The sequence below is a fragment of the Oratosquilla oratoria genome, chromosome 16 (assembly GCF_046742065.1).
Source record: "Oratosquilla oratoria isolate Oo_2021 chromosome 16, ASM4674206v1, whole genome shotgun sequence".
NCBI classification, from domain to species: Eukaryota; Metazoa; Arthropoda; class Malacostraca; order Stomatopoda; family Squillidae; genus Oratosquilla; species Oratosquilla oratoria.
In genome coordinates, this window is record NC_134792.1 from 9,192,900 (window position 1) to 9,220,848 (window position 27,949).

At 44.0% G+C, this 27,949-nt stretch overlaps 1 protein-coding gene across 2 annotated transcripts in view; it reads left to right on the plus strand.

Annotated features, from left to right (window-relative positions):
* Positions 1–27,949, plus strand: part of Spt5 (Transcription elongation factor subunit Spt5) — a 188,025-nt gene that overhangs the window by 5,250 nt on the left and 154,826 nt on the right. For both annotated transcript variants that reach the window (XM_076199318.1, XM_076199317.1), the window contains exons 2-5: positions 5,660–5,737; positions 13,289–13,627; positions 17,501–17,638; positions 17,853–17,947. In XM_076199318.1, coding sequence (XP_076055433.1) covers positions 5,672–5,737; positions 13,289–13,627; positions 17,501–17,638; positions 17,853–17,947 — 638 coding nt within the window. In that variant the 5' untranslated portion in view covers positions 5,660–5,671. The remainder of the gene's footprint in view (positions 1–5,659; positions 5,738–13,288; positions 13,628–17,500; positions 17,639–17,852; positions 17,948–27,949) is intronic.

Here is a 27,949-nt window from a genome sequence, read left to right on the forward strand (position 1 = left end):
GCTGTAGAAGAATTTGGGATTGTGCTTTATATTTTCTATAGCTTGGTTCTCATCAGTTCTCCTCTGTTCCTCGTGTGAGTACTTGATTTTTTGTTCAATGTCCACTATTTTTGTAATGATTGAAAGCTTTAGGGCATCATCGCTACTTTTTCTTAGTTTATCGTTGAGGTTGACATGTTTCCTCACAAGGATTTTTCTGTTATGTGGGATGGTGTATCTGTGATCTTTTCTCTTATTTTTTTGCGGCACAGGTAGTACACATCTCCAGCATTGTCCTCAACAATATGTTTAATTTGGAGTTGGGATTGGGTTCCTGTATTACCAGGTTCTAGTCTAATTCCCCAAGCTCCCGCTGCATCTGTACCTAGTCTACCTTTTCACTGAAAAAGATCAAGCTGGCAAAGGGAGTCATATCTGGTGGAGTCGTGCATTTCTAATGTGTCCTACTTTTCCTGTATGTTGTGTTAACTAGAATTATATTATGGTCAAAGAAGATTGTTTTCTCCTTCCTGTAGTTGCTGACTGTGTTTAGTAATTCGGTACCTCAAATTCTAAAGATTATCCAGGTTGTCATTGTCACGAATGCTGACGGCCTTATTATTATTGTACTTCGGGCAATTAACATATGACGGCAGAACCCCATGCTCTCTCTTAAAGTCCAAGGAAGCCCAATTGTCTTTGTAACAGTGCTATTAACATCACCTGGAGTTGGAGAACACCTGGTCCATACCATATCCTAGTTTTTTGTTTTTTATATCTGCCAAGAAAATTGCATATTACGTTCATGTATTAATTGACAAAATTAATATTTAATTTTCTAATGTTATATCGCACCATAATATTCTTAAGCAAACCTATCCTAAGCTATGGTCTTAAATTCTCATGAACTTATGCCAAGATCAGTAATAGTGTCTTCATGTGCTGGAGGTAACTTTTTTTTTTTTTCCTTCCTTCCTTCCTTCCTTCCTTCAAGACTAGGGTAACAGATTGGTGGATTGATCATAATTTACAGTATTTTCTAGAAGTGCACAACTACCCAAGATACATATACCAAGGCTTTTTCCCCCTTCCAAGGGAGGTAGCAAAAAAACAAACGCATAAAAAACATTTCCACCCATTCCATCCCCAATACACTCCACTTCCCTCCACCCACTACCCTCCCTCCTATCTTGACACCTGGATGATAGGTCATCCCTGAATCCTGTCCACTGCCCTGGATCAGGAGCAGTGTCGCAAGACACAGCACATCCACAGCAAGGCCACTATATTAAAATGGTGACCCCCCCCCCCCACCCCCACCCCAATGCAGAAAAAGAAAAGATGGGTAGAAGTCCCTTCGGGCTGCGTCAAATTTTTCTCACACATACTACCTCACCCCCATCCCCCACACATTCCACCTCATGCATCACAACATAATCCATATACAACCATTCTCCATTCACACCTGTTTTCTGTCCTCTCTTGTCCTTCCTTAACAGACATTCCTCTCTCCCCCAAAGCCCTTTTTACCCCATCCACCCATCACATCCTAAGTCGCCCCCTCATGTTCACTCCTTCCATATCTGCCTTCCATACCTCTTTTACTAGTGTTTCTTCACTCATTCTCTCCATGTGTCCAAACCATCCCAATACTCTTTCATCCACCCTATCTCCCAACTCCCTTACCACCCCCATTCTCCTCACTTCCTCATTTCTCACTCTATCTAGCCTAGTAACCCCTATCATACTTCTCACACCTCATCACAAACACATTCAAACTCCTCTCTTCCTCTTATGTTCCATGTTTCTGCCTCATACAGTGCTGTTGGCACAATCACTCCTTCCTACAACATCCTCTTAGTCTCCATTCCCAAATGTCTATTTCTCATTACACTTTTTAATCCAACTCACTTCTCTCAATCTACATTCTACCTCCACTTCCACTCCTCCCTTTCCTGCCACATTCATACCCAAGTATCTAAAACTATCCACTACCTCCAGTCTCTCTTTATGCTCACTTCCAGTCTGCTGCCACTTTCATCACCTTCAAATTCCTCACATTCAAACTCCTCTCTTCCTGTCTTATGTTCCATGTTTCTGCCTCAGTGCTATGGGCACAATCCTTCATACAACATCCTCTTAGCATCCATTCCCAAATGTCTATTTCTCATTACACTTTACCACCAAGGCATTTACTCACTTCTCTCAATCTACATTCTACCTCCACTTCCACTCCTCCCTTTTCTGTCACATTCGTACCCAAGTATCTAAAACTATCCACTACCTTCAGTCTCTCTTTATGCTCTCTTCCAGTCTGCTGCCACTTTCACCCCTTGTACATCTCATCACCATACTTTTACCCACATTTATCTTCAACTTCATTCACACACTCTCCCAAACTGTCACTAACTTCCTCAATCCCTCCTCTGATCCTGCCACAAGTGCAGTGTCGTGCGCAAACAACAGCTGGCTCACCTCCCACTTTTCTCCATTTTCTTTAACCATCTCCAATCCCTGACCCACCACCCTTGCAATTACCTCTCACACCACCCCATCCAAGTATAAGTTGAACAGCCAGGGCAACATAATACATCCCTGATGAAGTCCCACCTTTACCCCGAACCACTAACTCCCTCCATTTCTAATCCTGACACACACTCTACTACTCTCGTAAAAACTCTTGACAGCTCCCAAAAGCTTTCCTCCTACCCCGTATATCTGCAAAAAAACCCAGTGCCTTCCTGTCTACCCTCTCATAAGCCTTTTCCAAATCCATAAAAGCCCAAAAAACATCCTTACCTTTTCTTATAGCTTTCTCACATATCTGTCTTACCACAAAAATCTGATCTACGCAACCTCTACCTGTCCTAAATCCACACTGTTCCTCGCCAGTTACTCCCTCTGTTCCTCTCCTAATCCTCTCAATCAAGATCCTCCCATAAGCCTTCCCAACTACGCTTAGCAAGCTAATCCCTCTGAAACTACTACACTCACACTTGTCCCCTTTTCCCTTGTAAAGTGGAACTATACAGGCACTCCTCCAGTCTGGTACTCTACCATCTCTGAAACAAACATTAAATAACCTCACCAGCCAGTCCACCATCACTGTACCTCCTTTTTTCAGACATTCTCTCTGGCATCCATCCAGATCAGGTGCCTTACCTTCTCTCATCATCTTAACAACTGTCTTCTCTTCATCCTTCCTTATTTCTCCTCCATTGTCCTCACTCATCACGGTCATTTTCTTAGCATTTCCCACTGCAGCTATCTTTCCCTTCCTATCCTCCTTCACATTTAGAAACTCCATAAAATACTCTTCCCATCTTCCTCTTACTGCCTTCTCCTCCATTATCATCTCTCCATCTGCACCTTTTACCTTTTCTTCTCTACTTGATTTGCCTCCTCTTTCTCTCTTAATTTCTTTCCAAAACATCTTTTTATTACTTTCAAAATTTTGTCATATTCTTACCCCATTTCACATCTGCTCTCCCCTTCACCTCCTTTTTCTTGTGCTTCACTTCTCTTCTCATTTCTTTGTACCTCTCATATGACTCCCTCATCCTATTTTGTAACCAATCTTTGAAAGCTTGCTTCTCCTTTTCTACCACCTTTGTTTCCTCATCCCACCACTCACTACCCTTCCGTCTATTTCCTCCCGTCCTTGTTCCACACACCATCTTTGCACACCTTATGACTCCCTCCTTGAACCATCCCCATTCCTCCTCCACTCCTAGTACTCTATCCTTCACTCCCTCCCACTGCTCTCTCAGCTTCTTGTACTCCTCCTTTTCCTTCTCATTCAAGCAGTTCACTCTAAGCACCTCCCTACCTTTTGTCCTTTTCCTTTCTCTCCATCTATCCTCCACTTTCAACATACCTTCCACCAGAAAATGATCTGATATTCCACCACTCTCTCCTCTTAGAATATGTACATCCTTAACTCCTCCTGATATACTCCTATCTACCACTACATAGTCCAATAACACTATCTACCACCCTTCCATCCACCACCCTCTCTCACGTGTATTTATGCTTGACTTTCTTCCGAAACACTCTATTTGCTATAATCAATCTCTTTCTAGACACATCTCCACCATCAACTCTCCACAACAATTTTTACCTGGAACTCCACATTTCCCAACCACTCCATCTGTAGGTTCATTTCCTACCCTAGCATTAAGGTTTCCCAATACTACTACATTGACGTTCCTCCCTAATCCCTCTATGCACTCATTTAAATCTATCCAAAAAGCCTCCCTTTATTCTACACTCTTCTCACTACCAGGCCCTTATGCACTTACAAAAACCCGCATCTCCTTTCCCAGTTTCACCTTCATCCACATTAACCTTGAAGAAACCTCCTTCCACTCCACCACATGTTATTTATCTCTTCACTTACTAGATAGCCACCCCTTCTCTCCCATGTCCTCTCTTCACTCCTGAGAACCTCCCACTTACACTCCCAAACTCACACTCCCCCTTCCCTCTCAACTTAGTTTCACTCAAAGCCAACACATCCATCTTTCTTCTTATAGACATACTACCTATCCCTTCCCTTTTACTCTCATCTGTACCACATCCATGCACATGAAAAGACCCAAACCTGAGGGTATTGGTTGGAAAACTCCTAGACCCTCTTATGCCTTTACTTTTATTTAGGAATGTCCCCTATGGAGCCACAGGGAGAAAAAAATAACAGGAAATCACATGGTAATTTTGTAGAAGTGCACATCTACGCTACACAATATAGCATTAGCAAAATATTAGTTTTGTAAATTATGATGCATCAAAATAATGAATATTTTTCTTGGTGTAAATTAATAGATTTGGAGGTTGAAGAAGACAACCCAGATGACCTCTAGATGTACAGGTACTGCATTACTTAGTGCAGGTTAGGTTATAATAGACAAATTTATTATACTGTAATTTGTTTGACCCCTGCATCTACCAAAACAAAGCAGCTATGTTTGGGTATAGCCTTTATTAACTTTTTTGTTATTGATTTCTCCCAAGAATACTGTATACTACATTGATACATTATCATTTACTTTTTTTTTTTTTTTTTGCTCTGTCACATATGTGTAATGTTTTTCTTGGCAGAAATCAACAACAGAAATAGTTGCTAAAAGTGATACACTATTGAACAGAGCTGGGGTGACTGCTTGAGAAGCCATCTTTGTTTTGATAGATGGGGAGGTCAAAGAAGTGTACAAGCCACTGACATCCCTGATGACCCCTAGAATTACAGGTACTGCATTACTAAATGCAGGTTAGGTTAGAATAGATAAATTTATCTAACTTTATTTTCTTCGATCACATCTATTAAAACAAAACCGGCTTCTCAGGCAGTCACCATGGCTCTGTTCATTAGTGTATCATCTTTAGCAACATTTTCTGTTATTCATTTCCACCAAAAAAATGTATATTACATTGATGTATTATGATTTTCAAAATTAATATTTGATTTTCTAGTCCTATATAGCATATGTGTGCAGATAAGACGGAGGGTGGAGGGGTGTGGAGTGTATTCAGGGATGGAATGGGTGGAAATGATTTTATGCCTTTCCCTTTTTGGCTACCTCCCTTGTAAGGGGGAAAAAGCCTTGGTATATGTATGTATGTACTAAATACAAAAGTGTCCCCAAGCGAAAAAAATTATTTGGCATTATTCTTCTTTCAGATTGTCACCACCATGTCGGACAGTGAAGCAAGTATGCACTCTGATTCTGAGAAATCGGACAGAGGAAGTGAGAGTGAGGTATGCCATTTAGTTAATTTATTATGTTTTCTACTAGCAAAGTTCAAGACCAGATAAAATTCTGTTGCCTAGTATAAAAGTAAGAATCTGATTTAATATTCCATCAATACCCTGTACTAGGTTACTAATTGTATGGTGATACGCTGTCAATATTTGGGACTTTTTGGGTGCTCTTGTAGACCAGAGCCAGATATCATTCACCTGTGTTAGAGAAAATTCTACTCTTAAAGGAATGATGAGATGCAGTAGTACTGTCACGATGCTACTGTGGTGAAGAGAAAGAGGTTTTGGTTTGTTTCCTTTATTGTAAGGTACAACTGAACTGATTTTACACGCGGCGGGTAGTCACCTGTGATGCGTAATTACATAATTGCACTGGATTAGGTTAGGGTGGGTTAAGCAGGGTCATACTGTCAGAGAGCGTCAGGTCATGGGCAACATGATGCACGTTCTATGCCATGTGGTGGTGTGTACAGTACTGTTACTCTCCCTAAAGTATTGGCAACATGTTACCATGTAGTCAATACCCAAAACCAGGGTATTCACCCATACTCCAATATGCTAAATTAATGACATACATATACCAAAGGCTTTTTTCCCCCTTATAAGGGAGGTAGCCAAAAAACAGAGGCATAAAAAACACTCCCATCCATTCCATCCCTATCACACTCCACCCCCCCTCCACCCTCTTCCCTCCCTCTTATCTTGGCACCTCCTGGATGACAGGTCATCCCTGCATCTTGTACACTGCCCTGGGAAAGAAGCAGTGTTGCAAGACACAACACATCCACAGCAAGGCTGCTTCATTAAATCGGCGACCTCCCCTCTCCATCCCCTCGTGCTGAAAAGAAGATTGGGAGAAATCCCCTCGGGCTGCATCAAATTTTTCTCATGCATACTCCCTCTTTCCCCTTCCCCACCCATTCCACCTCATGCCTCACAACATCATCCATATACAACCATTTTCCATTCACCCGTGTCTTCTGTCCTCTACCATCCTTCCTCAACAGACATTCCTCAAAGCCCCTTTTACCCCATCCCTCCATCTCATCCTAGGTCGCTCCCTCATGTTCACTCCTTCCACATCTGCCTTCCACACCTCTTTTACTAGTCTTTTTTCACTCATTCTTTCCATGTGTCCAAACCATCCTAATACTCTTTCATCCACCCTATCTCCCAACTCCCTTTCCACCCCATTCTCCTCCTCCTCACCTCCTCATTTCTCACACTATCCAGCATAGTAACCCCTATCATACTTCTCAGACACATTTCAAATATATTCAAACTCCTTCTCTCATCCTCTCTTATGTTCCATGTTTCTGCCCCGTAGTGCTGTTGGTACAATCACTCCTTCATACAATCCCCTCATAGCATCCATTCCCAAATGTCTATTTCTCATTACACTTGTTAATCGCTTCTTTCAATCTACATTCTATCTCCACTTCCACTCCTCCCTTTCCTGCCACATTCGTACCCAAGTATCTACAACTATCCATTTTCTCCATTCTCTCTTAATACTCACTTCCAGTCTACTACCACTTTCACCCCTTGTACATCTCATCACCATACTTTTACCCACATTTATCTTCAACTTCCTTCTTTTGCACACCTTCCCAAACTCTAACTAACTTCCTCAATCCCTCCTCTGATCCTGCTACAAGTGCAGTGTCATCCGTAAACTTTAACTATCTCCAACCTTTAACCCACCACCCTTGCATTTACCTCTTGTACCATCCCATCCATGTATAAGTTGAACTACCAGGGTGACATAACACATCCCTGACGAAGTCCCACCTTTACCTCGAACCACTCACTCTCTCCATTTCTAATCATGGATTGTATTACATACCACATCTGGGGTGTTGGCTGCATGTTATTGTGGCAAAGTAGCATGCAGTTGATACTTTAGGGTCTATATGGGGTGCCCCTATGGACCAGAGCCACACATCATTTTGTCTGTGATAGAGGAAAACTCTGTTCATAGAGAAATGACACTTTTATACTACAACTGTCTCTCTGTTATGCTGTCCCCCAACCCCTTGTTACTGTCCTGTACAATTTCTCTGAATATTCATTTCCTTTTTTGCCTACCTACCCTGTTGTGGGGGCAAAAGATTACTGCCACCAAGTATTTTCACTTGGATCATAAGGAGCGAGAAAAAAGGGACGGGGATTGGGACCAGGCATCCCTCTCCCTGTAGCCCCACAGGGGACATTCCTACATACATATACCAAGGCTTTTTCCCCCTTTCAAGGGAGGTAGCCAAAAAGGGAAAGGCATAAAAACACTCCCACCCATTTCATCTCTAAATACACTCCACACCCCTCCCACCCTCCCTCTCATCTGAGGGGACATTCCTAAAAAAAGTAAAGGCATAAGAGGGTCTAGAAGTTTTCCAACCAGCACTTTAAGGTTTGGGTCTTTTAATGTGTATGGATGTGGTACAGATGAGAGTAAAATGGAAGAAATAGGTAGTATGTTTGTGAGAAGAAAGATGTGTTGGCTTAGAGTGAAACTAAGTTGAGAGGGAAGGGCAAGTGTGAGTTTGGGAGTGTAAGTGGGAAGTTATCAGGAGTGAAGAGAGGGCGAGGGAGAGAAGGGGTGGCTATACTAGTAAATGAAGAGATAGGTAAGTGTGTAGTGGAGTGGAAGGAGGTTTCCTCAAGGATAATGTGGATGAAGGTGAAATTGGGAAAGGAGATGTGGGTTTTTGTAAGTGCATGTGGGCCTGGTAGAGAAGAGTGTAGAAGAAAGGGAGGCTTTTTGGATAGATTTAAATGAGTGCATAGAGGGATTAGGGAGAAATGTCAATGTAGTAGTACTGGGAGACCGTAATGCTAGGGTAGGAAATGAACAAATTGACAGAGTGGTTGGGAAATGTGGAGTTCCAGGAAAGAATCGTAGTGGAGAGTTGATGGTGGAGATGTGTCTAGAAAGAGAGTTGATGATAGCAAATACAGTGTTTCAGAAGAAAGTCAAGCATAAGTACACATGGGAGAGGGTGGTGGATGGAAGGGTGGTAGATAGAGTGTTAATGGACTTTGTAGTGGAAGATAGGAGTACAATAGGAAGAATTAAGGATGTACATGTGCTAAGGGGAGAGAGTGGGGAAAATCAGATAATTTTTTGGTGGAAGGTAAGTTGAGAGTGGAGGATTGATGGAGAAAGAGGAAAAGGACAAAAGGTAGGGGGGTTCTTAGAGAGAACTCTTTAAAGGAGAAGGAGCACAAGAAGAAGCTGAGAGAGGAGTGTGAGGGAGTGAAGGAGGAATGGGGATGGTTCAAGGAGGGAGTCACAAAGTGTGCAAAGATGGTGTGTGGAATAAGAAGGACAGGAGGAAATAGAAGGAAGGGTAGTGAATGGTGGGATGAGGAAACAAAGAAGGTTGTAGAAGAGAAGAAGCGAGCTTACACAGATTGGTTACAAAATAGGACGAGGGAGTCATATGAGAGGTACAAGGAAAAGAAAAGAGAAGTATAGCACAAGGTAAAGGAGGCAAAGAGGAGAGCAGATGTGAAGTGGGGTAAGAGTATGACAGAAAATTTTGAAAGTAATAAAAAGATGTTTTGGAAAGAAATTAAGAGAGGAAGAGGAGGCGAATCAAGTAGAGAAGAAAAGGTAAATGGTGCAGATGGAGAGATGATAATGGAAGAGAAGGCAGTAAGAGGAAGATGGGCAGAATATTTTAGGGAGTTGTTAAATGTGAAGGAGGATAGGGAGGGAAAGATAGCTGCAGTGGGAAATGCTAAGAAAATGACTGTGATGAGTGAGGAAAATGGAGGAGAAATAAGGAAGGATGAAGTGAAGACAGTTGTTAAGATGATGAAAGCAGGTAAGGCACCTGGTCAGGATGGATGCCATACAGAATGTCTTAAAAAAGGAGATACAATGATGGTGGACTGGCTGGTGAGGTTATTTAATGTTTGCTGGAGAGAGGGTAGAGTGCCAGAGGACTGGAGGAGTGCCTGTATAGTTCCACTTTACAAGGGAAAAGGGGACAAGTGTGAGTAGTAGTTTCAGAGGGATTAGCTTGTTAAGTGTAGTTGGGAAGGCTTATGGGAGGATCTTGATTGAGAGGATTAGGAGAGGAACAGAAGGAGTAATTGGTGAGGAACAGTGTGGATTTAGGAAGGGTAAAGGTTGTGTAGATCAGATCTTTGTGTTAAGACAGATATGTGAGAAAGCTATAGGAAAGGGGAATGATGTTTTTTGGGCTTTTATGGATCTGGAAAAGGCATACGATAGGGTAGAAAGGAAGGCACTGTGTTTTTTTTTTTGCAGCTATACGGGAAAGGACAAAGCTTCTAGGAGCTGTCAAGAGTTTTTACGAGAGTAGTAGAGTGTGTGTCAGGATTAGAAATGGAGAGAGTGAGTGGTTCGAGGTAAAGGTGGGACTTTATCAGGGATGCGTTATGTCACCCTGGCTGTTCATCTTGTACATGGATGGGGTGGTGCAAGAGGTAAATGCAAGGGTGGTGGGTCAGGGATTGGAGATGGTTAAAGAAAATGGAGAAAAGTGGGAGGTGAGCCAGCTGTTGTTTGCGGACGACACTGCGCTTGTGGCAGGATTGGAGGAGGGATTGAGGAAGTTGGTGACAGAGTTTGGGAGAGTGTGTGAAAGAAGAAATCTGAAGATAAATGTGGGTAAAAGTAAGGTGATGAGATGTACAAGGGGTGAAAGTGGCAGCAGACTGGAAGTGAGCATTAACCCCTTCCATACGGTGCCGCACACGTAGGCGTCATGGACTTAGATTTCGGTGGCAGCAGCCAATGCCAGCCGTACGACGTGTCGTAATAATACTCGCATCATAAAATATAGTCACCGCTTATATCGATCGTTCTCTCTTCACCCGTGAATTTTGATAACCATAGAAAATGCGATTACAAAAGAATTAGAAAGAATGTCATTATGGAGGGGCGACTACAATAAATATAATCAAGACGCCGATATGGCAGCCTCGCGAATACACTCGCTCCCCATGACGCCTACTTATGCGGCACCGTATGGAAGGGGTTAAGGGAGAGCGACTGGAGGAAGTGGATAGTTTTAGATACTTGGGTGCAAATGTGGCAGGAAAAGGTGGAGTGGAGGTGGAGGTAAAATGTAGATTGAGAGAAGCGAGTAAATGCCTTGGTGGATTAAAAAGTGTAATGAGGAATAGACATTTGGGAATGGATGCTAAGAGGAGACTGTATGAAAGAGTGATTGTACCAACAGCACTGTATAGGGCAGAAACATGGAACATAAGAGAGGATGAGAGAAGGAGTTTGAATGTATTTGAGATGAGGTGTCTGAGAAGTATGATGGGGGTTACTAGGCTAGATAAAGTGAGAAATGAGGAGGTGAGGAGGAGAACGGGTGGAAAGGGAGCTGGGAGATAGGGTTAATGAAAGAGTATTTGGATGGTTTGGACACATGGAAAGAATGAGTGAAGAAAGACTAGTAAAAGAGATGTGGAGGGAGTGAACATGAGGGGACTTCCTAGGATGAGAGGGATGGATGGGGTGAAGGGGCCTTTGGGGAAGAGGGGAATGTCTTTTGAGGAAGGACGGGAGAGGACAGAAGACAGGGGTGAATGGAGAATGGTTGTATATGGATGATGATGTGATGCATGAGGTGGAATGGGTTGTGGGATGGGGGGTGAGGTAGTATGTGTGAGCAAAATTTGACGCAGCCCAAAGGGATTTCTCCCTGTCTTCCCCTTTTATGCATGGGGGAATGGAGAGGGGGGGTCACCAATTTAATGAAGTGGCCTTGCTGTGGATGTGCTGTGACTTGCGACACTGCCTCTGACCCAGGGCAGTGGACAAGGTGCAGGGATGACCTGTCATCCAGGAGGTGCTAAGATAAGAGGGAGGGTGGAGGGGTGTGGAGTGTATTCAGGGATGGAATGGGTGGGAATGATTTTATGCCTTTTTCTTTTTGGCTACCTCCCTTGAAAGGGGGAAAAAGCCTTGGTATATGTGTGTACAAAAAGTAATTAAACACACCATCAATGCTACTTCCCAATGGGGAATCCCTTTACCTTTATGACTTACTGGAGTCTCTTGGGGATAGAATCGGGCAAATTCTGACAGTGTGAAGAAGGAATTTCCTCCCACACCTTCCGGATGGCTACCAGTATCTCAAGTTTGGGAATTGTAGATGTGTCCTGATGAAGCTGTGCCTTCATGGTGCCCCATATCTTTTCTATGGAGGAAATATCAGGTGACTGACCAGGTCAGTATTCTATGTAGTCAACCTCGCTTTCACTGAGCCAATTTTTGGCCTCCCTTGAGGTGTGGCAAGGGACACCATCCTGCTGAAGGATCTCACACCCAGTTTTCACAAAACACTCCCCTAAATTCTCCTACAGAAGGTTAATGTAGCACTCAGAGTTGACAGTCTGGCCCTTAGGGAGTATTACAAGGTTCCCCAAACCACCATAGCCAAGGGCAACCCACACCATAAGATAGGACTGGTACTTGATGCTTGTCATTGTCAAGCGTGGGTCACACACTGACGTAGAGAGTTCCACACCTTCATTCCCTTGTTCTCATGTATGCAAAAGGTCACTTCATGGGTCCAAAGGAGCCACTGAAGAAGGTCCCAGTCTTTATGATCCTTGGCAAATTGGACACAGCGGTGCCTTTGTTTTGCAGTGACGAGGGGCTTCACACATGCTTTCACTTTTGAGTAATTCAACCACTTCTGAATATTTTCCTAAATTGTTCTGATGGAGACGTCAGTGAGAATAAAGAAACTCGGTGACAATAAAAAAGAAAGAAAAAAATCCACTGAATGAGTCACACACTGACCGGCTTTGTCTCACATGGCTATTGCATAGGTGGATGGCTGAAGGTTGCCAGTTAGTCACTTTCTCCTGCATGGTTTTTGTAAATGAGATGTTACACGAGTCCCAAAAATGAGGACCACTATGCATACTTGAAAAGTTTGCAAAATGGTTTGCACTAACTGTAGTGTGCAAATTTAAAGGTACAGTATTTAGTAATGGATGGATGTTTGGTTTTATCCAGACAATGCTAACAATTTTATGATTGCTTTGTTGATTACCTACTGTTCCTCCTCCTTTTACTCCTCCTATTCCTCTTCCTCCTCCTCCTCCCTCCAGGACCAATGATGGATAACTACTTATGGTGATCCTGCAAGATGGACAGTAGAACTGCCTGTTATCAAAACCTATTAACCACTTCATCCCCATCAGGAGGTACTGCCATATGGTGCTAACACGAGTCTCCAAACTGGGCCTAACATCTGTCAACTTGCTGTATTTCTTACACCTTTTCACATACAGAAAGCTGACAGCTGGTGACTGTTCCCCTTGTCCTCCAACTTTCTCCCAGTGACATAGAAACAGTTCCACACCAACACCACAGATATTCCATAGTATCTTCCTAGAGAGATATATGGGAGAGCCCAAGGACCCTTGCTAGTTGCTGTGGGGCTGTGGGATTTTCACTCTGAAACTTGAGCAGCAATTATTATTATCTTCCATTTATCCCAATGTATATACAGGAGGAATGTTTTCAGTTTGCTTTTGCTTTTCTAGGCAGAAGACGCACGCTCGGAAGGAGGCTCAGAAAGACAGAGTCGAAGCAGAAGCCGTAGCAGGAGTAGAAGTGCAAGTAGAAGTGTCAGTGGAAGCAGAAGCAGAAGTAGGAGCAGGAGTAGAAGCAGAAGTCGGAGTCAGAGCAGAAGTCGGAGCAGAAGCAGGAGTCAGAGCCGAAGTCGTAGTAGGAGTCGAAGTGCCAGCAGAAGCAGAAGTCGGAGCAGGAGTCGAAGTAGGAGTAGATCTGTACGGTCTGATGAAGCAGAGGAAGCTCGTAGTGGAGATGAGGAACAAAGTGGAGATGAGGAACCTGCTGATGGAGAAGATATTGCAAATTCGGTAATCTCCTCATATTTATTTTGACATGTAGAAATAGTATGGTATGGACACATGGGAAGAATGAATGAAAAAAGATTAGCAAAAGAGGTGTGGAAAGCAAAGGTGGATGGAGTAAACTTGAGGGGACAGTTGATGATGGTATGGACAGATGGGGTGAAAGGGGCTTTGAGCAAGGAAGGGAGAAGGCAAGAGATATGGATGAGTGGAGGGTGGTTCTGTATGGATGATATTTTGACAGCCTGAAAAGATTTCTCCCCATCTTTATTTTCTGCATTAGAGGACTGGGAAGGGGGTCCTTGTGAAGCAGTCCTACTGTGGATGTGCTGCCTTGCTGCATTGTTTGCAACCCAAGCAATGGGCAGGAGACAGGGATGACCCTTCACCTTCATCCATGAGGAGCTAAAATAAGAGGAAAACAAGGGTGGTGGATGGGGGTGGGTGCATGCCTTGACTTGGCTACTTCTCTTATAAGGAGGAAGAAGGCCTTGGGATGTAGTTAGCTTAGAAATGTGTGAAATTTTGTTTTTTGATGTTATTAGTGTTTACTGGGGAGGTGAGGAGGAGAACAGGGGTGGAAAAGGAGCTGGGAGATAGGGTTGATGAAAGAATATTAGGATGGTTTGGACACATGGAAAGAATGAGTGAAGAAAGACTAGTAAAAGAGGTGTGGAAGGCAGATGTGGAGGGATTGAACATGAGGGGACGTCCTAGGATGAGGTGGATGGATGGGGTGAAGGGGGCTTTGGGGAAGAGGGGAATGTCTGTTGAGGAAGGACAGGAGAGGACAGAAGACAGGGGTGAATGGAGAATGGTTGTATATGGATGATATTGTGATTGCACGAGGTGGAATGGGGGGGGTGGATGGGGGTGAGGTAGTATGTGTGAGCAAAATTTGACGCAGCCTGAAGGGATTTCTCCCCGTCCTCACATTTTATGCAATGGGGGGACGGAGAGGGGGGGTCGATTTAATGAAGCGGCCTTGCTGTGGATGTGCTGTGTCTTGCGACACTGCCTGTGACCCAGGGCAGTGGACAAGGTGCAGGGATGACCTGTCATTCAGGAGGTGCTAAGATAAGAGGGAGGGTGGAGGGGTGTGGAGTGTATTCTGGGATGGAATGGGTGGGAATGATTTTATGCCTTTTCCATTTTGGCTACCCCCCTTGTAAGGGGGAAAAAGCCTTGGTATATGTATGTATGTATGTACTGGGTTAGAGTGCTGAGATGATTTGGGCATATGGAAAGCCTGGATGAGGAAAAACTACCAAAAATAATGTGGAAAGTAGAAGTGGATGGAATGTCTTTCAGAGGAAGACAAAGAATGGTCTGTGGACTAGACCTAAATTCTATCATAAATTTCAAGAGCTGCCAGTGACTGTTACCCTCCTATTACTATAATTTGGTGTTATAGAAATATATCACACTAATACAATAGACAACATTCCAAACTTTCTTCCCAAAGAGCTCAGTGGGAAAGCTCAGGGATCATTGTCACAGTAGAAGGAAGGGTAGTAAATGGTGGGATGAGGAAACAAAGAAAGTTGTAGAAGAGAAGAAGCGAGCTTTCACACTTTGGTTACAAAATAGGACGAGGGAGTCATATGAGAGGTACAAAGAAAAGAAAAGAGAAGTAAAGCAAAAGGTAAAGGAGGCAAAGAGGAGAGCAGATGTGAAGTGGGGTAAGAGTATGACAGAAAATTTTGAAAGTAATAAAAAGATGTTTTGGAAAGAAATTAAGAGGAAGAGGAGGCGAATCAAGAAGAGAAGAAAAGGTAAAAGGTGCAGATGGAGAGATGATAATGGAAGAGAAGGCAGTAAGGGGAAGATGGGCAGAATATTTTAGGGAGATGATAAATGTGAAGGAGGATAGGGAGGGAAAGATAGCTGCAGTGGGAAATGCTAAGAAAATGAGAGTGATGAGTGAGGAAAATGGAGAATAAATAAGGAAGGATGAAGTGAAGACAGTTGTTAAGATGATGAAAGCAGGTAAGGCACCTGGTCAGGATGGATGCCATGCAGAATGTCTAAAAAAAGGAGGTACAGTGATGGTGGACTGGCTGGTGAGGTTATTTAATGTTTGCTGGAGAGAGGGTAGAGTGCCGGAGGACTGGAGGAGTGTCTGTATAGTTCCTCTTTACAAGGGAAAAGGGGACAAGTGTGAATGTAGTAGTTTCATAGGGATTAGCTTAATTGTAGTTGGGAAGGCTTATGGGAGGATCTTGATTGAGAGGATTAGGAGAGGAAGAGAGGGAGTAATTGGTGAGGAACAGTGTGGATTTAGGATGGGTAGAGGTTGTGTAGATCAGATTTTTGTGGTAAGAGATATGTGAGAAAGCTATAGGAAAGGGGAATGATGTTTTTTGGGCTTTTATGCATCTGGATAAGGCTTACAATAGGGTAGACAGAAAGGCACTGTGGGAGGTTATGCAGATATACGGGATAGGAGGAAAGCTACTGAGAGCTGTCAAGAGTTTTTATGAGAGTAGTAGAGCTTGTGTCAGAATTAGAAATGGAGAGAGTGAGTGGTTCGAGGTAAAGGTGGGACTTCGTCAAGGATGCGTTATGTCGCCCTGGCTGTTCAACTTATACATGGATGGGGTAGTACGAGAGGTAAATGCAAGGGTAGTGGGTCAGGGATTGGAGATGGTTAAAGAAAATGGAGAAAAGTGGGAGGTGAGCCAGCTGTTGTTTGCGGACGACACTGCGCTTGTGGCAGGATCGGAGGAGGGATTGAGAAAGTTGGTGACAGAGTCTGGGAGAGTATGTGATAGAAGAAAGCTAAAGATAAATGTGGGTAAAAGTAAGGTGATGAGATGTACAAGGGGTGAAAGTGGCAGTAGACTGGAAGTGAGCATTAAGGGAGAGCGACTGGAGAAAGTGGATAATTTTAGATACTTGGGTGCATATGTGGCAGGAATAGGTGGAGTGAAGGTGGAGGTAGAATGTAGATTGAGAGAAGCGAGTAAATGCCTTGGTGGATTAAAGAGTGTAATGAGGAATAGACATTTGGGAATGGATGCTAAGAGAAGACTATATGAAGGAGTGATTGTGCCAACAGCACTGTATGGGGCAGAAACATGGAACATAAGAGAAGAAGAGAGAAGGAGTTTGAATGTGTTTGAGATGAGGTGTCTGAGAAGTATGATGGGGGTTACTAGGCTAGATAGAGTGAGAAATGAGGAGGTGAGGAGGAGAACAGGGTTGGAAAGGGAGTTGGGAGATAGGGTTGACGAAAGAGTATTAGGATGGTTTGGACACATGGAAAGAATGAGTGAAGAAAGACTGGTAAGAGAGGTATGGAAGGCAGATGTGGAGGGAGTGAACATGAGGGGACATCCTAGGATGAGGTGGATGGATGGGGTGAAGGGGGCTTTGGGGAAGAGGGGAATGTCTTTTGAGGAAGGACGGGAGAGGACAGAAGACAGGGGTGAATGGAGAATGGTTGTATATGGATGATGATGTGATGCATGAGGTGGAATGGGTTGTGGGATGGGGGGTGAGGTAGTATGTGTGAGCAAAATTTGACGCAGCCCAAAGGGATTTCTCCCCGTCTTCTCTTTTTATGCAATGGGGGGACGGAGAGGGGGGGGGGGGTCACCAATTTAATGAAGCGGTCTTGCTGTGGATGTGCTGTGTCTTGCGACACTGCTTCTGACCCAGGGCAGTGGACAAAGTGCAGGGATGACCCATCGTCCAGGAGGTGCTAAGATAAGAGGGAGGGTGGAGGGGTGTGGAGTGTATTCAGGGATGGAATGGATGGGAATGTTTTTATGCCTTTTCCTTTTTGGCTGCCTCCCTTGTAAGGGGGAAAAAGCTTTGGTATATGTATATGTATGTAAGATTTATATTAATCTAAAACCCTTCTTTTTTTTATAGGAGGATGAAATTGACAGTGAAGAAGAAGAGGATGATGATCGTCCACGAAAGAAAAAGAAAAGAGGAATGGTATCAGATTATTTCCTGGAAGAAGCCGAAGTAGATGATGATGAAGGAGACGAAGATGAGGATGAAGAGGTGTAAAGTCCATCCTTTTCTTAAGAATTCATCAAGTTTTATGATTATACTTATTAATACAATGTAGTACTGATGATGTGAATGTATCAATGATTCAACACAAGGAATTGAGGGCATGGAGCTCTTGACCTTTCACCAGCTCTACCCAGAGTTTCCAGATTGTGGTATTTTGGTAGGAAATTATAAAATTTACATTTTACTTTTTCCATTCCAGGGAGAATATTATGACTTGCTTGGTAATGAGAAAGAAGAAGTGGGTGTTACTGCACGAGAAATTGAAGCAACAAGAAGAGCTCACAATATCTGGGGGTAAGTTTACATTGTACTTCAGTCTACATTATATCAGATATAATGTAATGTATATACATATACCAAAAAGCTTTTTCCCCTTGAAAGGGATGACCTAGTCATCTATCTCCCATCACGTACACATCCAGCACCCCTCTCTCTTACAGCTCATCAATTTAGCTATTTATTTTGAGTCAAGCATATATTTTCTCTCATGATTATGAGTTAACCTTGAAGAAACCTCTCTCCACTCCACACACTTATCTATCTCTTTGCCAACTAGTATAGCCACCCCTTCTCTCCCTTGCCCTCTCTTCACACCTGACACCCTCCCAACTACACTCCCAAACTCAAACTTGCCCCTCCCTTTCAACTTAGTTTCACTCAATGCCAACACATCTTTCTCCTCACAAACATACTGCCTATCTATTTTACTCTCATCAGTACCATATCCACATACATTAAAAGACTCAAACCTTAGGGTTCTGGTTGGAAAGCTCCTCCCAGACCCTCTTATACATACATATACCAATAGCTTTTTCCCCCTTACAAGGGAGGTAGCCAAAAAACAAAGGCATAAAATCCACTCCCAACCATTCCATCCCCACGTACTCCACTCCTTTTCACCCACCCCCCTCCCTCTTATCTTGGCTCCTCTTGGATGATGGGTCATCCCATCTCAACCAATGCCCTAGGTCAGAAGCAATGCAGCAGGACACAGCATATCCACAGCAAGGCCATTTCCTTTAATCGGTGACCCCCCTTTCCATTCCCTCATTCAGAGAAAGAGAAGATGGGGTGAAATCCCTTCAGGCTGCATCAAAATATCATTTACACATACTCTTTCATCTCTCTATCCCACTTCCACTCCCAAGCATCACACCATCACACCCAACCATTCTCCACTCACCCCTATCTTCTGTCTTCTCCCTTCCTTCCTCAGACATTCCCTTCTTTCCCATTGCCCGTTTTACATCATCCATCCATCTCATGTTTACTCCTTCAACCTCTGCCTTCCACACCTCTTACTAATTTTCATCCATTCTTTCCATGTGACCCTCTTGTGCCTTAGCTTTTTTAGGAATGCCCTCTTTGGGGCTACAGAGAGTAGGATGCCTAGTCCTATGGCTTTCCCATTTTTGTTGCCTTTTATGACTCCAGTGGGAACACTCAGTGGTAGTATTCTTTCTCCCCTACCACAGGAAATGTGGTAGGTTAATGTGGATGAAAGTGAAACTGGGAAGGGATAAGTATTTACTTAGTTCTTAAAATCTTGTATAGTTTTAGGACTCACTGTTTCCTCATTCATTTTGTTCCAGATATCTATCACTCTGTGTGGGAAGTTTTTTTTTCTCTCTCTCCAGATCTCTTCTGTAACTGTCCTTCTTAGATTTCTTCTCATGTCCTCTTATTTTTCTTCTGTCCCACTTTAGTAAGTCATCTCTATCAAGAATTTCCATCCCTTTCATAATTCTGTAGATGGTTAGCAAATCACTTCTTTCTCTTTGTTCCAGGGCTGGTAGATTTAGTTTATCCAATCTTTGTTCGTATGTCAAATTGGAGAGTGTTGGTGTCATCTTTGTCATTGCTCTTTGAATTCTTTCTATATACATATACCAAAGGCTTTTTCCCCCTTACCTTTGGTATATGTTTTTTTTTTTTTTTAGAACTAGGCGTCCATAGTGTCACAGCATACTCCAATTTTGGTCTTATAAGTGTAATTAGTAATTTTTTTTTTTTTTGCCATTTCTTCATCCATGTAGTCAAAGGCTACTTTCATTGATTTTAACAATTTAAAAGATTTTTCCTACTAATTTGTTGACATGTTTGGTGTCATGTCATTTCAGATAGTTACTCCTAGGTCTCTTTCCGACCCAGTGGATCTTTGTAAGTGCATATGGGCCTGGTAGTGAGAAGAGTGTAGAGGAAAGGGAGGCTTTTTGGATAGATTTAACCCCTTCCATACGGTGCCGCCTACGTAGGCGGCATGAGGAGCAAGTGGATACGCGAGGCTGCCATATCGGCGTCTTGATTATATTTATTGTAGTTGCCCCTGCATAATGACATACTCTCTATACTGTCTTCATCACATTTTCTATGGTTATCAAAATTCACGGGTGAAAGAGAGAACGATCGATATAAGCAGTGACTATTTTTTATGATGAGAATATTATTACGAAACATTGTATGTCTGGCAGCTAATGCTGCCCGTGGGGTTTTGGCCCGTAGTGAAGTGGTTAAATGAGTGCATAGAGGGTTTAGTGAGAAATGTGGATGTAGTGGTATTGAAAGATCTCAGTGCTAGAGTAGGAGATGAACTAATAGGTAGAGTGGTTGGGAAGTGTGGAGTTCCAGGAAAAATTTGTAGTGGAGAGATGATGGTGGAGATGTGTCTAGAGAGTTGATGATAGCAAATACAGTGTTTAGGAAGAAAGTCAAGCACAAGTACACATGGGAGAGGGTGGTGGATGGAAGGGTGGTAGATAGGGCTTTAATCTATATAGTGGTAACCAGGAGAAGAGTAGGAAAAGTTTTGGATGTACATGTTCTAATGAGAGAGAGTGGGGGAATATCAAATTATCTTTTGGTGGGAGGTAAATTGAGAGTGGAGGATAGATGGAGAAAGAGGAAAAGGACAAGGTAGGTGTGTGCAACAGAAACGCTTGGGGATGTTTGGAGTCTTTATTAATCAGTGGGTTATGCATACAGAGGTGAGTCATAATAGGAGAGCTACATGCTCACAGTAAGACGGAGAGTTCTAGACTGATGTGGGGTTAACGTTGTATTCCCTGCACAGAGGGAAAACTATGCCATGTCCTACATATCTATCAATGAGGGCCTTGTGACCAAAGAGTCCTTGTAACCCTATGGTGCCCTGCTCATGTCGAACGCCAGGGCCCCTTATAACGCTACACCACACCTCCCCACCCTCTGCGCTCGCACGTCCATGGCGAGGGGAATGCTTACCCGCAAGCCAGGGCGAGCGGCAGAGGCGGAAGTGGGGGGATCCAGTCCTCCACTGAAGGATAGGAAGCGACGGGGCGGCGTTTCCGGAGGCCGGTGGTCGCTCCTGTAGACGGCGGAGCAGCAAGGCGCTGGTTGGACAGCGCCAATCCTCATCGGCAGGAAGGGCGTTTCAGAGCTTCCAATACAGAGGGATGGAGTTGGGTAGGGCACGGCGGTCGGATGGGGGCCTGGAGGTCACGCAGGTCAGCGGGTGACCGTAGGCGGGGCTTATCCATGCCGCGGCCAGTAGTCTTCAGAGCGTTCCGTCGGTGTAGGCAGCTGGTGACGGGTCATCACTGTGAAGTGCCAGTATTGCCAGTGACAGCGCTCCTGACATGAGGAGGGGGGGATGAACGAACGATGGTCCATCATCCACGAGAAATGGGGCCATCCAAATGGGCATGGCTTGCATTTGATGCAGCCCAGATGGCAGCAAGCGTCTCCAGTGGTAGTGGCGTATCGGGTTTCGGCGTCCGTCGGAAACCATGGGCCACACTGGACGAGGCAGAAGTGCACGGTATTTCAGTCCTGCATGTAAACTGCGTTGGGGGCGGAATCGAGGGAGGTCCGTGCACGAGGACGGCAGGTCCTCTGCCGAGCGGAGAGGGCGGCCCGGTGCTCAAAGGGCACCAGCACGGGCGGCGACGACAGAGCTCGCCTTACGACGGGCGTGACGATACCTTGCTGCACCATTGAGCCAGTCTTCCTTCGCTTGAATCTGAAATGCGAACAGTATCGGCCTGGGTGTGCAGGCGGCGAGGGGCGTCGCATTGGCTTGCCAGTGGGTTCTCATGAGGGGCGGGGGGGTCACGTGAGATACGTCGAAAGCATCGTCTGTGCTGAGAGTGGCGGCTGCAGAGCTCTTAATATCTCCAACATGCCTAGGTGCTGAGGGCCTATCCCTGTGATTTACACACCTGCGAAGGGCAGCGCATCGTGGGCGCTGACAGGTGATGGAGGGTGATGGCCCGGAAGGCATTAGGACGGCAGGTGCCAGTCCTCCCGGGAGAAGGGGCGGAGAGTGCGTGCGTCTGGCAGGGGACCCCTTGCATGGTGACACGGTGCATGCGTGCAGGTCCTACTGGGCGTCCGAGATGGTCCCCGTCAGTGCCTCCAGTGGGCGGCAGTGGTGTCACCTCCTGTGGTGATGTAATTGCCACGGGGGAGCAGAGGTGGTGTGCCAGTTCCTAAGCTGGGTGGGTGTGGCCTGTGCCAGTCAGCTAGGCCCCACGCGGGTGGCGTTTGCAGTGAGCAGGGCGAGACAGGACAAAGGCCTTGTTCGTGTGGCCTGCTTTGGCCACACGAACGTCCGCAGCTAGCAGGGCGGAGCAGTGGGACAAAGGCCTCTTTGTTCGCCCCACTACGTGCACAGAGGCACGCCACTATCACTATCACGCAATTTTGCACGGTCCCATGCATGCTCACTGTATCGGCACTGCACTCGTGGTCCAGCGTGTTCACTGTCGCCTATCGGTCTAGTTCCGTCAGTACGCACCACTGATTCACGTATCGTCCCATGTTTCACTGTTGCATGTTGCAAGCAATTACAAGTATCATACTCACTGTGCCATGTGTGCAGCAGAAATGCGGGGGGATGTTTGGAGTCTATTAATCAGTGGGTTATATGTACAGAGGTGAGTCACAATAGAAGAGCTACATGCTCACAGTAAGACGGACAGTTCTAGACTGACGTGGGGGTAACGTCGTATTCCCTGCGCAGAGGGAAAACTATGCCACGTCCTACATATTTATCAATGAGGGCCTTGTGCCCAAAGAGTCCTTGTAACCCTATGGTGCCCTGCTCGTGTCGAACGCCAGGGCCCCTTATAACACTACTCCACAGTAGGGAGGTGCTTAAAGTACATACATACATATACCAAAGGCTTTTTCCCCCTTACACGGGGTGTATCCAAAAAGAAAAAGGCATAGAAATCACTCCCACCCATTTCATTACCCATATATTCCAGTTCCCTCCACCCTCCTCCCTCCCTCCTGTCTTGGCACCTCCTGGATGACGGGTCATCCCTGCATCCTGTCCACTGAAAAGGAGAAGGAGTACAAGAAAAAGCCAAGAGAAGAGTGGGAGAGTGAAAGATGGAGTAGAACTAAGAGTGGAGGAGTTGCAAGGTGTGCAAAGATGGTATGTGGAACAAGGAAGACAGGAGGAACTAGAAGAAATGGTAGTGAATGGTGAAATGTTGAAACAAAGAAGGTTGTAGAAGGGAAGAATCAAGCATTCACAGATTGGTTACAAGATAGGACAAGAGAATCTTATGGGAGATACAAAGAAAAGTAAAGTATAAGATAAAGGAGGCAAAGAAGAGAGCAGATGTGAAATGGGATAAGAGTATGACAGAAAATTTAGAAAGTAATAAAAGATGTTTTGGAAGGAAATTAAGAGAGGAAGAGGAGGTGAATCAAGTGGAAAACAAAAGGTAAAAGGTGCAATTGGAGAGATGATAATGGAAGAGACAGCAGTAAGAGGAAGATGGGCAGAGTATTTTAAGGAGTTCCTAAATGTGAAGGAGGATAGGGAGGGAAAGGTAGTTGTAGTGGGAAGCACTAAGAAAATGACTGATAAATGAAAGATAAGATGAAAGCAGATTAAAATAATGAAAGTAGGTAAGGCACCTGGGTGAGATGGGTGTCATGCAGTGTTTAAATAGGGAGGTCCAGTGATAGTGGACTGGCTGGTGATATTGTTTAACCTCTTCACTCCGGGGCACATCGCACGTCTGGCAGCATTAGCTGCCCGACGTGCAATGTTGCGTCATAATAATCGCATTATAAAAAATAAAGTCGTGAATTTTGATAACCATAGAAAATATGGTGAAGCCAGTTTAGAGAGAATGGAGGTTACGTAGGTACAACTACAATAAATATAATCAAGTTGCCGACGTCGGTATCATCGCGTACCCACTTGCTCCTCATGCCGCCTACTAGGCGTCACCGTATGGAAGTGGTTAATGTTTGTCATAGGACTGGAGGAGTGCCTGGAAAAGGGGACAACTGTGAGTGTAGTAGTTTCAGGGGTATCAGTTTGTAGTGTGTAGTTGGGAAGGCTTATGGGAGGGTTAGGAGAGGAACAGAGGGAGTGATTGGTGAAGAACAGTGTGGGTTTAGTATAGGTAGGGTCGCATGAATTAGGTTTTTGTGCTAAGGCAGATATGTGAGAAACATATGTGAAGAAGTCTTATGACAAGGTAGACAGGAAGTCACATCACTGTGGGAGGTATTGCAGATATATGGGATAGGAGGAAAGCTGTTAAGAGTATTCATGAAAGTAGTAGAGCTTGTGTTAGAATTAGAAATAGAGCGAGTGGTTTGAGGTAAAGTTGGGACTTTGCCAGGGTTGTGTTATTTCATCTTGTCTGTTCTATTTATACATGTATGGGGTGGTGCAAGAGGCAGATGCAAGGGTAATGGGCCAGTGATTGGAGATGGACAAAAGAAAATAGAGAAAAGTGAGAGATAAGCCAGTTGTTGTTTGCTGACAACATTGCTTGTGGCAGGATCAGAGGAGGGATTAAGAAAGTTAGTGACAGTTTGGGAAGGTGTGCAAAAGAAGGAAGTTGAAGATAAATGTGGGTAAAAGTAAGGTGATGAGATGTTCAAGGGGAGAGGATGGCAGCAATTTGGAAGTGAGTATTAAAGGAGACTGGGGAAGTGGATAGCTTTAGATACTTGGGTGCAAATATGGCATGAAAGGGAGGAGTGGGGGTGCAGGTAGAATGTAGATTGAAAGAAGCAAGTAAGTGCTTTGGGGGATTAAAAAGTGTAATGAGAATTAGACATTTGGAAATTGATGCTAAGAGGAGATTTTATGAAGGAATGATTGTGCTGACAGCACTGTATGGGACAGAAACAGGGAACATAAGTGTTTAATCAGTTCAGTACAACTCAAATTTTCATGCACAGCATCAGCTGCCACATGTACGATTCATCATACTGATGATGATGATGATATGGTTTAATGTCACAAACTCCCCCCATCAGAAGGCTAGGACGGTACCCCTTACAGAGGACTTTGTAGCGTGGAATTTAATGAACCATGCCCTTGGTTCAACTTCGCCGGTGGCAGGACTCGACCCTCCATCTCCTCGACCTTCGCTCACATTATAAAATATGAGGTCGTTGATGTATTACTCATTCTCTTTTACTCTGAGTAATAATAAACACAGAAAACAAGATCGATCCAGTTCACAGAATCTGGGGGTAACTCATGGACAACTGCAAAATATATATATATATATAATCAAGATGCTGATGCCAGCATCCTCGTGTACCTAGTCACGCTTCATGACACCTACATAGGCATCATCGTATTGAAGTGGTTAAATGTGTTTGATGTGAAATGCCTGAGAAGTATGGTAGAAATTACTAGGCTGGATAGAATGAGAAATGAGGATGTGGGGAGAAGATTGAAGATTAGTAAAAGAGGTGTGCAAGGAGTGAACATGAGGCAGCAACCAAGGATGAGATGGATGGATGAGGTAAAAGTGGCATTAGGAAAGAGGGGAATGTCTCTAGATGAAGGAAGAGAGAAGATAGAAGATAGGGGTGACTGGAGAATGGTTGTGTATGGATGATGATGTGATGCATGGAAGGGAGTGGGTTGCCAGTTTTGTCAATAAATAAATAAAAAATTGGGTGCCTTTTATAGCCAGTGGATGTACTTGGTCATTACCATAGATTTGACCCTTGACATAATGCCTAATTTTTGCAAATTTTTGAAATTGTGGCATATGATGTATGCCACTGACGCTCAGTCCATAAAACAATTGTAGCATACATTGTATGCCACTGAAACTGTAGGAGTTAATGTGTGTGAATGTGGTACAGATGAGAGTAATAGGGAAGAGATAGGCAGTATGTTTGTGAGAAAGATGGATGTGTCGGCATTGAGTGAAACTAAGTTGAAAGGGAGGGGTGAGTGTGAGTTTGGGAGAGTAGTTGAGAGGTTCTCAGGAGTGAAGAGAGGACGAGGGAGAGAAGGGATGGCTATACTAGTAAGTGAAGAGATAGGTAAATGTGTGGTGGAGTGGAAGGAGGTTTCTTCCAAGTTATGTGCATAAAGGTGAAGCTGGGAAAAGAGATATGGTTTTTTGTAAGTGTATATGGGCCTGTAGAGGAAAGGGAGGCTTTTTGGATGGCTTTAAATGAGTGCATAGAGGGATTAGGGAGAAATGTCAATGTAGTGGTATTGGGAGACCTTAATGCTAGGGTAGTAAATGAACCAATAGATGGAGTGATTGGGAAGTATGGAGTTTCAGGAAAGAATCATAGTGAAGAGTTGATGGTGGAGATGTGTCTCGAGAGTTGATCATAGTAGATAGAGTGTTTAAGAAGAAAGTCAATCATAAGTACACATGGGAGAGGATGGTGGATGGAAGGGTGGTAGGTTGAGCGTTAATGGGCTATATAGTGGTAACCAGGAGTATAATAGGAAGAGTTAAGGATGTACACATTCTAAGGGGAGAGAGTGGGGGAATATCAGATTATTTTCTGGTGGAAGGTAAGTTGAGAGTGGAGGATAGATGGAGAAAGAGGAAAAGGGCAGAAGGTAGGGAGGTACTTAGAGTGAACTGCTTAAATGAGAAAGAAAAGGAGGAGTATAAGAAGAAGTTGAGAGAGGAGTGGGAGGGAGTGAAGGATAGAGTAGAACTAGGAGTGGAGGAGAAATGGGGATGGTTCAAGGAGGGAGTCATAAGGTGTACAAAGATGGTATGTGGAAGAAGGAGGACAGGAGGAAATAGAAGGAAGGGTAGTGAGTGGTGGGATGAGGAAGCAAAGGGTGTAAAAGAGAAGAAGCAGGCCATCATAGATTGGTCACAAATTAAGATGAGGGAATCATATGAGAGGTACAAAGTAAAGAGAAGAGAAGTAAAGCATAAGAGAAAGGAGGAAAGAGGAGAGCAGATGTGAAATGGAGTAAGACAGAAAATTTTGAAAGTAATAAAAAAAAAATTGGAAGGAAATTAAGAGAGGAAGAGGAGGTTAATCAAGTAGAGAAGAAAAGGTAAAAGATGCAGATGGAGAGATGATAATGAAAGAGAAGGCATTGAAAAGAAGGTAGGCAGATTATTTTAGGGAGTTGCTAAATGTGAAGGAGGATAGGGAGGGAAAGGTAGTTACAGTGGGAAGCGGTAAGAAAATGACTGTCATAAGTGAGGAAAATAGAAGAGAAATAAAGAAAGATTGAGTGAAGGCACCTATTAAGTTGAGAGCAGGTAAGGCACCTGGGTTGGATGGATGCCATGCAAAATGTCTGATAAAAGGAGGCACAGTGATGGTGGACTAGCTAGTGAGGTTATTTAATTTTTGTTTAAGAGAGGGTAGAGTGCTGGAGGAGTGCCTGTATAGTTTCACTTTACAAGGGAAAAGGGGACAAGTGTGAGTGTAGTAGTTTCAGAAGGATCAGTTTGTTAAGTGTAGTTGGGAAGACTTATGGGAGGGTCTTTATTGAGAGGATTAGGAGGTGGTAGGAGAGGAACAGGGAGTAATAGTGTGGGTTTAGGACAGGTAGGGGTTGTGTAGATCAGATTTTTGTGGTAAGACATATGTGAGAAAGCTATAGAAAAAGGTAAGGATATTTTTGGGTCTTTTATGGATTCTGAAAAGCCTTATGATAGGGTAGACAGGAAGTCATTGTGGAAGATATTGCAGATATATGGGATAGGAGGAAAGCTGTTAAGAGTAATCAAGAGTTTTTACAATAGTAGATCTTGTGTTAGGATTAGAAATGGAGAGAGTGAGTAGTTTGAGGTAAAGGTGGGACTTCGTCAGGGATGTGTTATGTCACCTTGGCTGTTCAATTTATAACTGGATGGGGTGGTGCGAGAGGTGAATCAGGGGTTGGAAATGGTTAAAGAAAATAGAAAAAGTAGAAGATAAGCCAGTTGTTTGCTGATGATACTGCGCTTGTAGCAGAATCAGAGGGGTTGAGGAAGTTAGTGACAGAGTTTGGGAAGGTGTGAAGTTGAAGATAAATGTGGGTAAAATTAAGGTGATGAGATG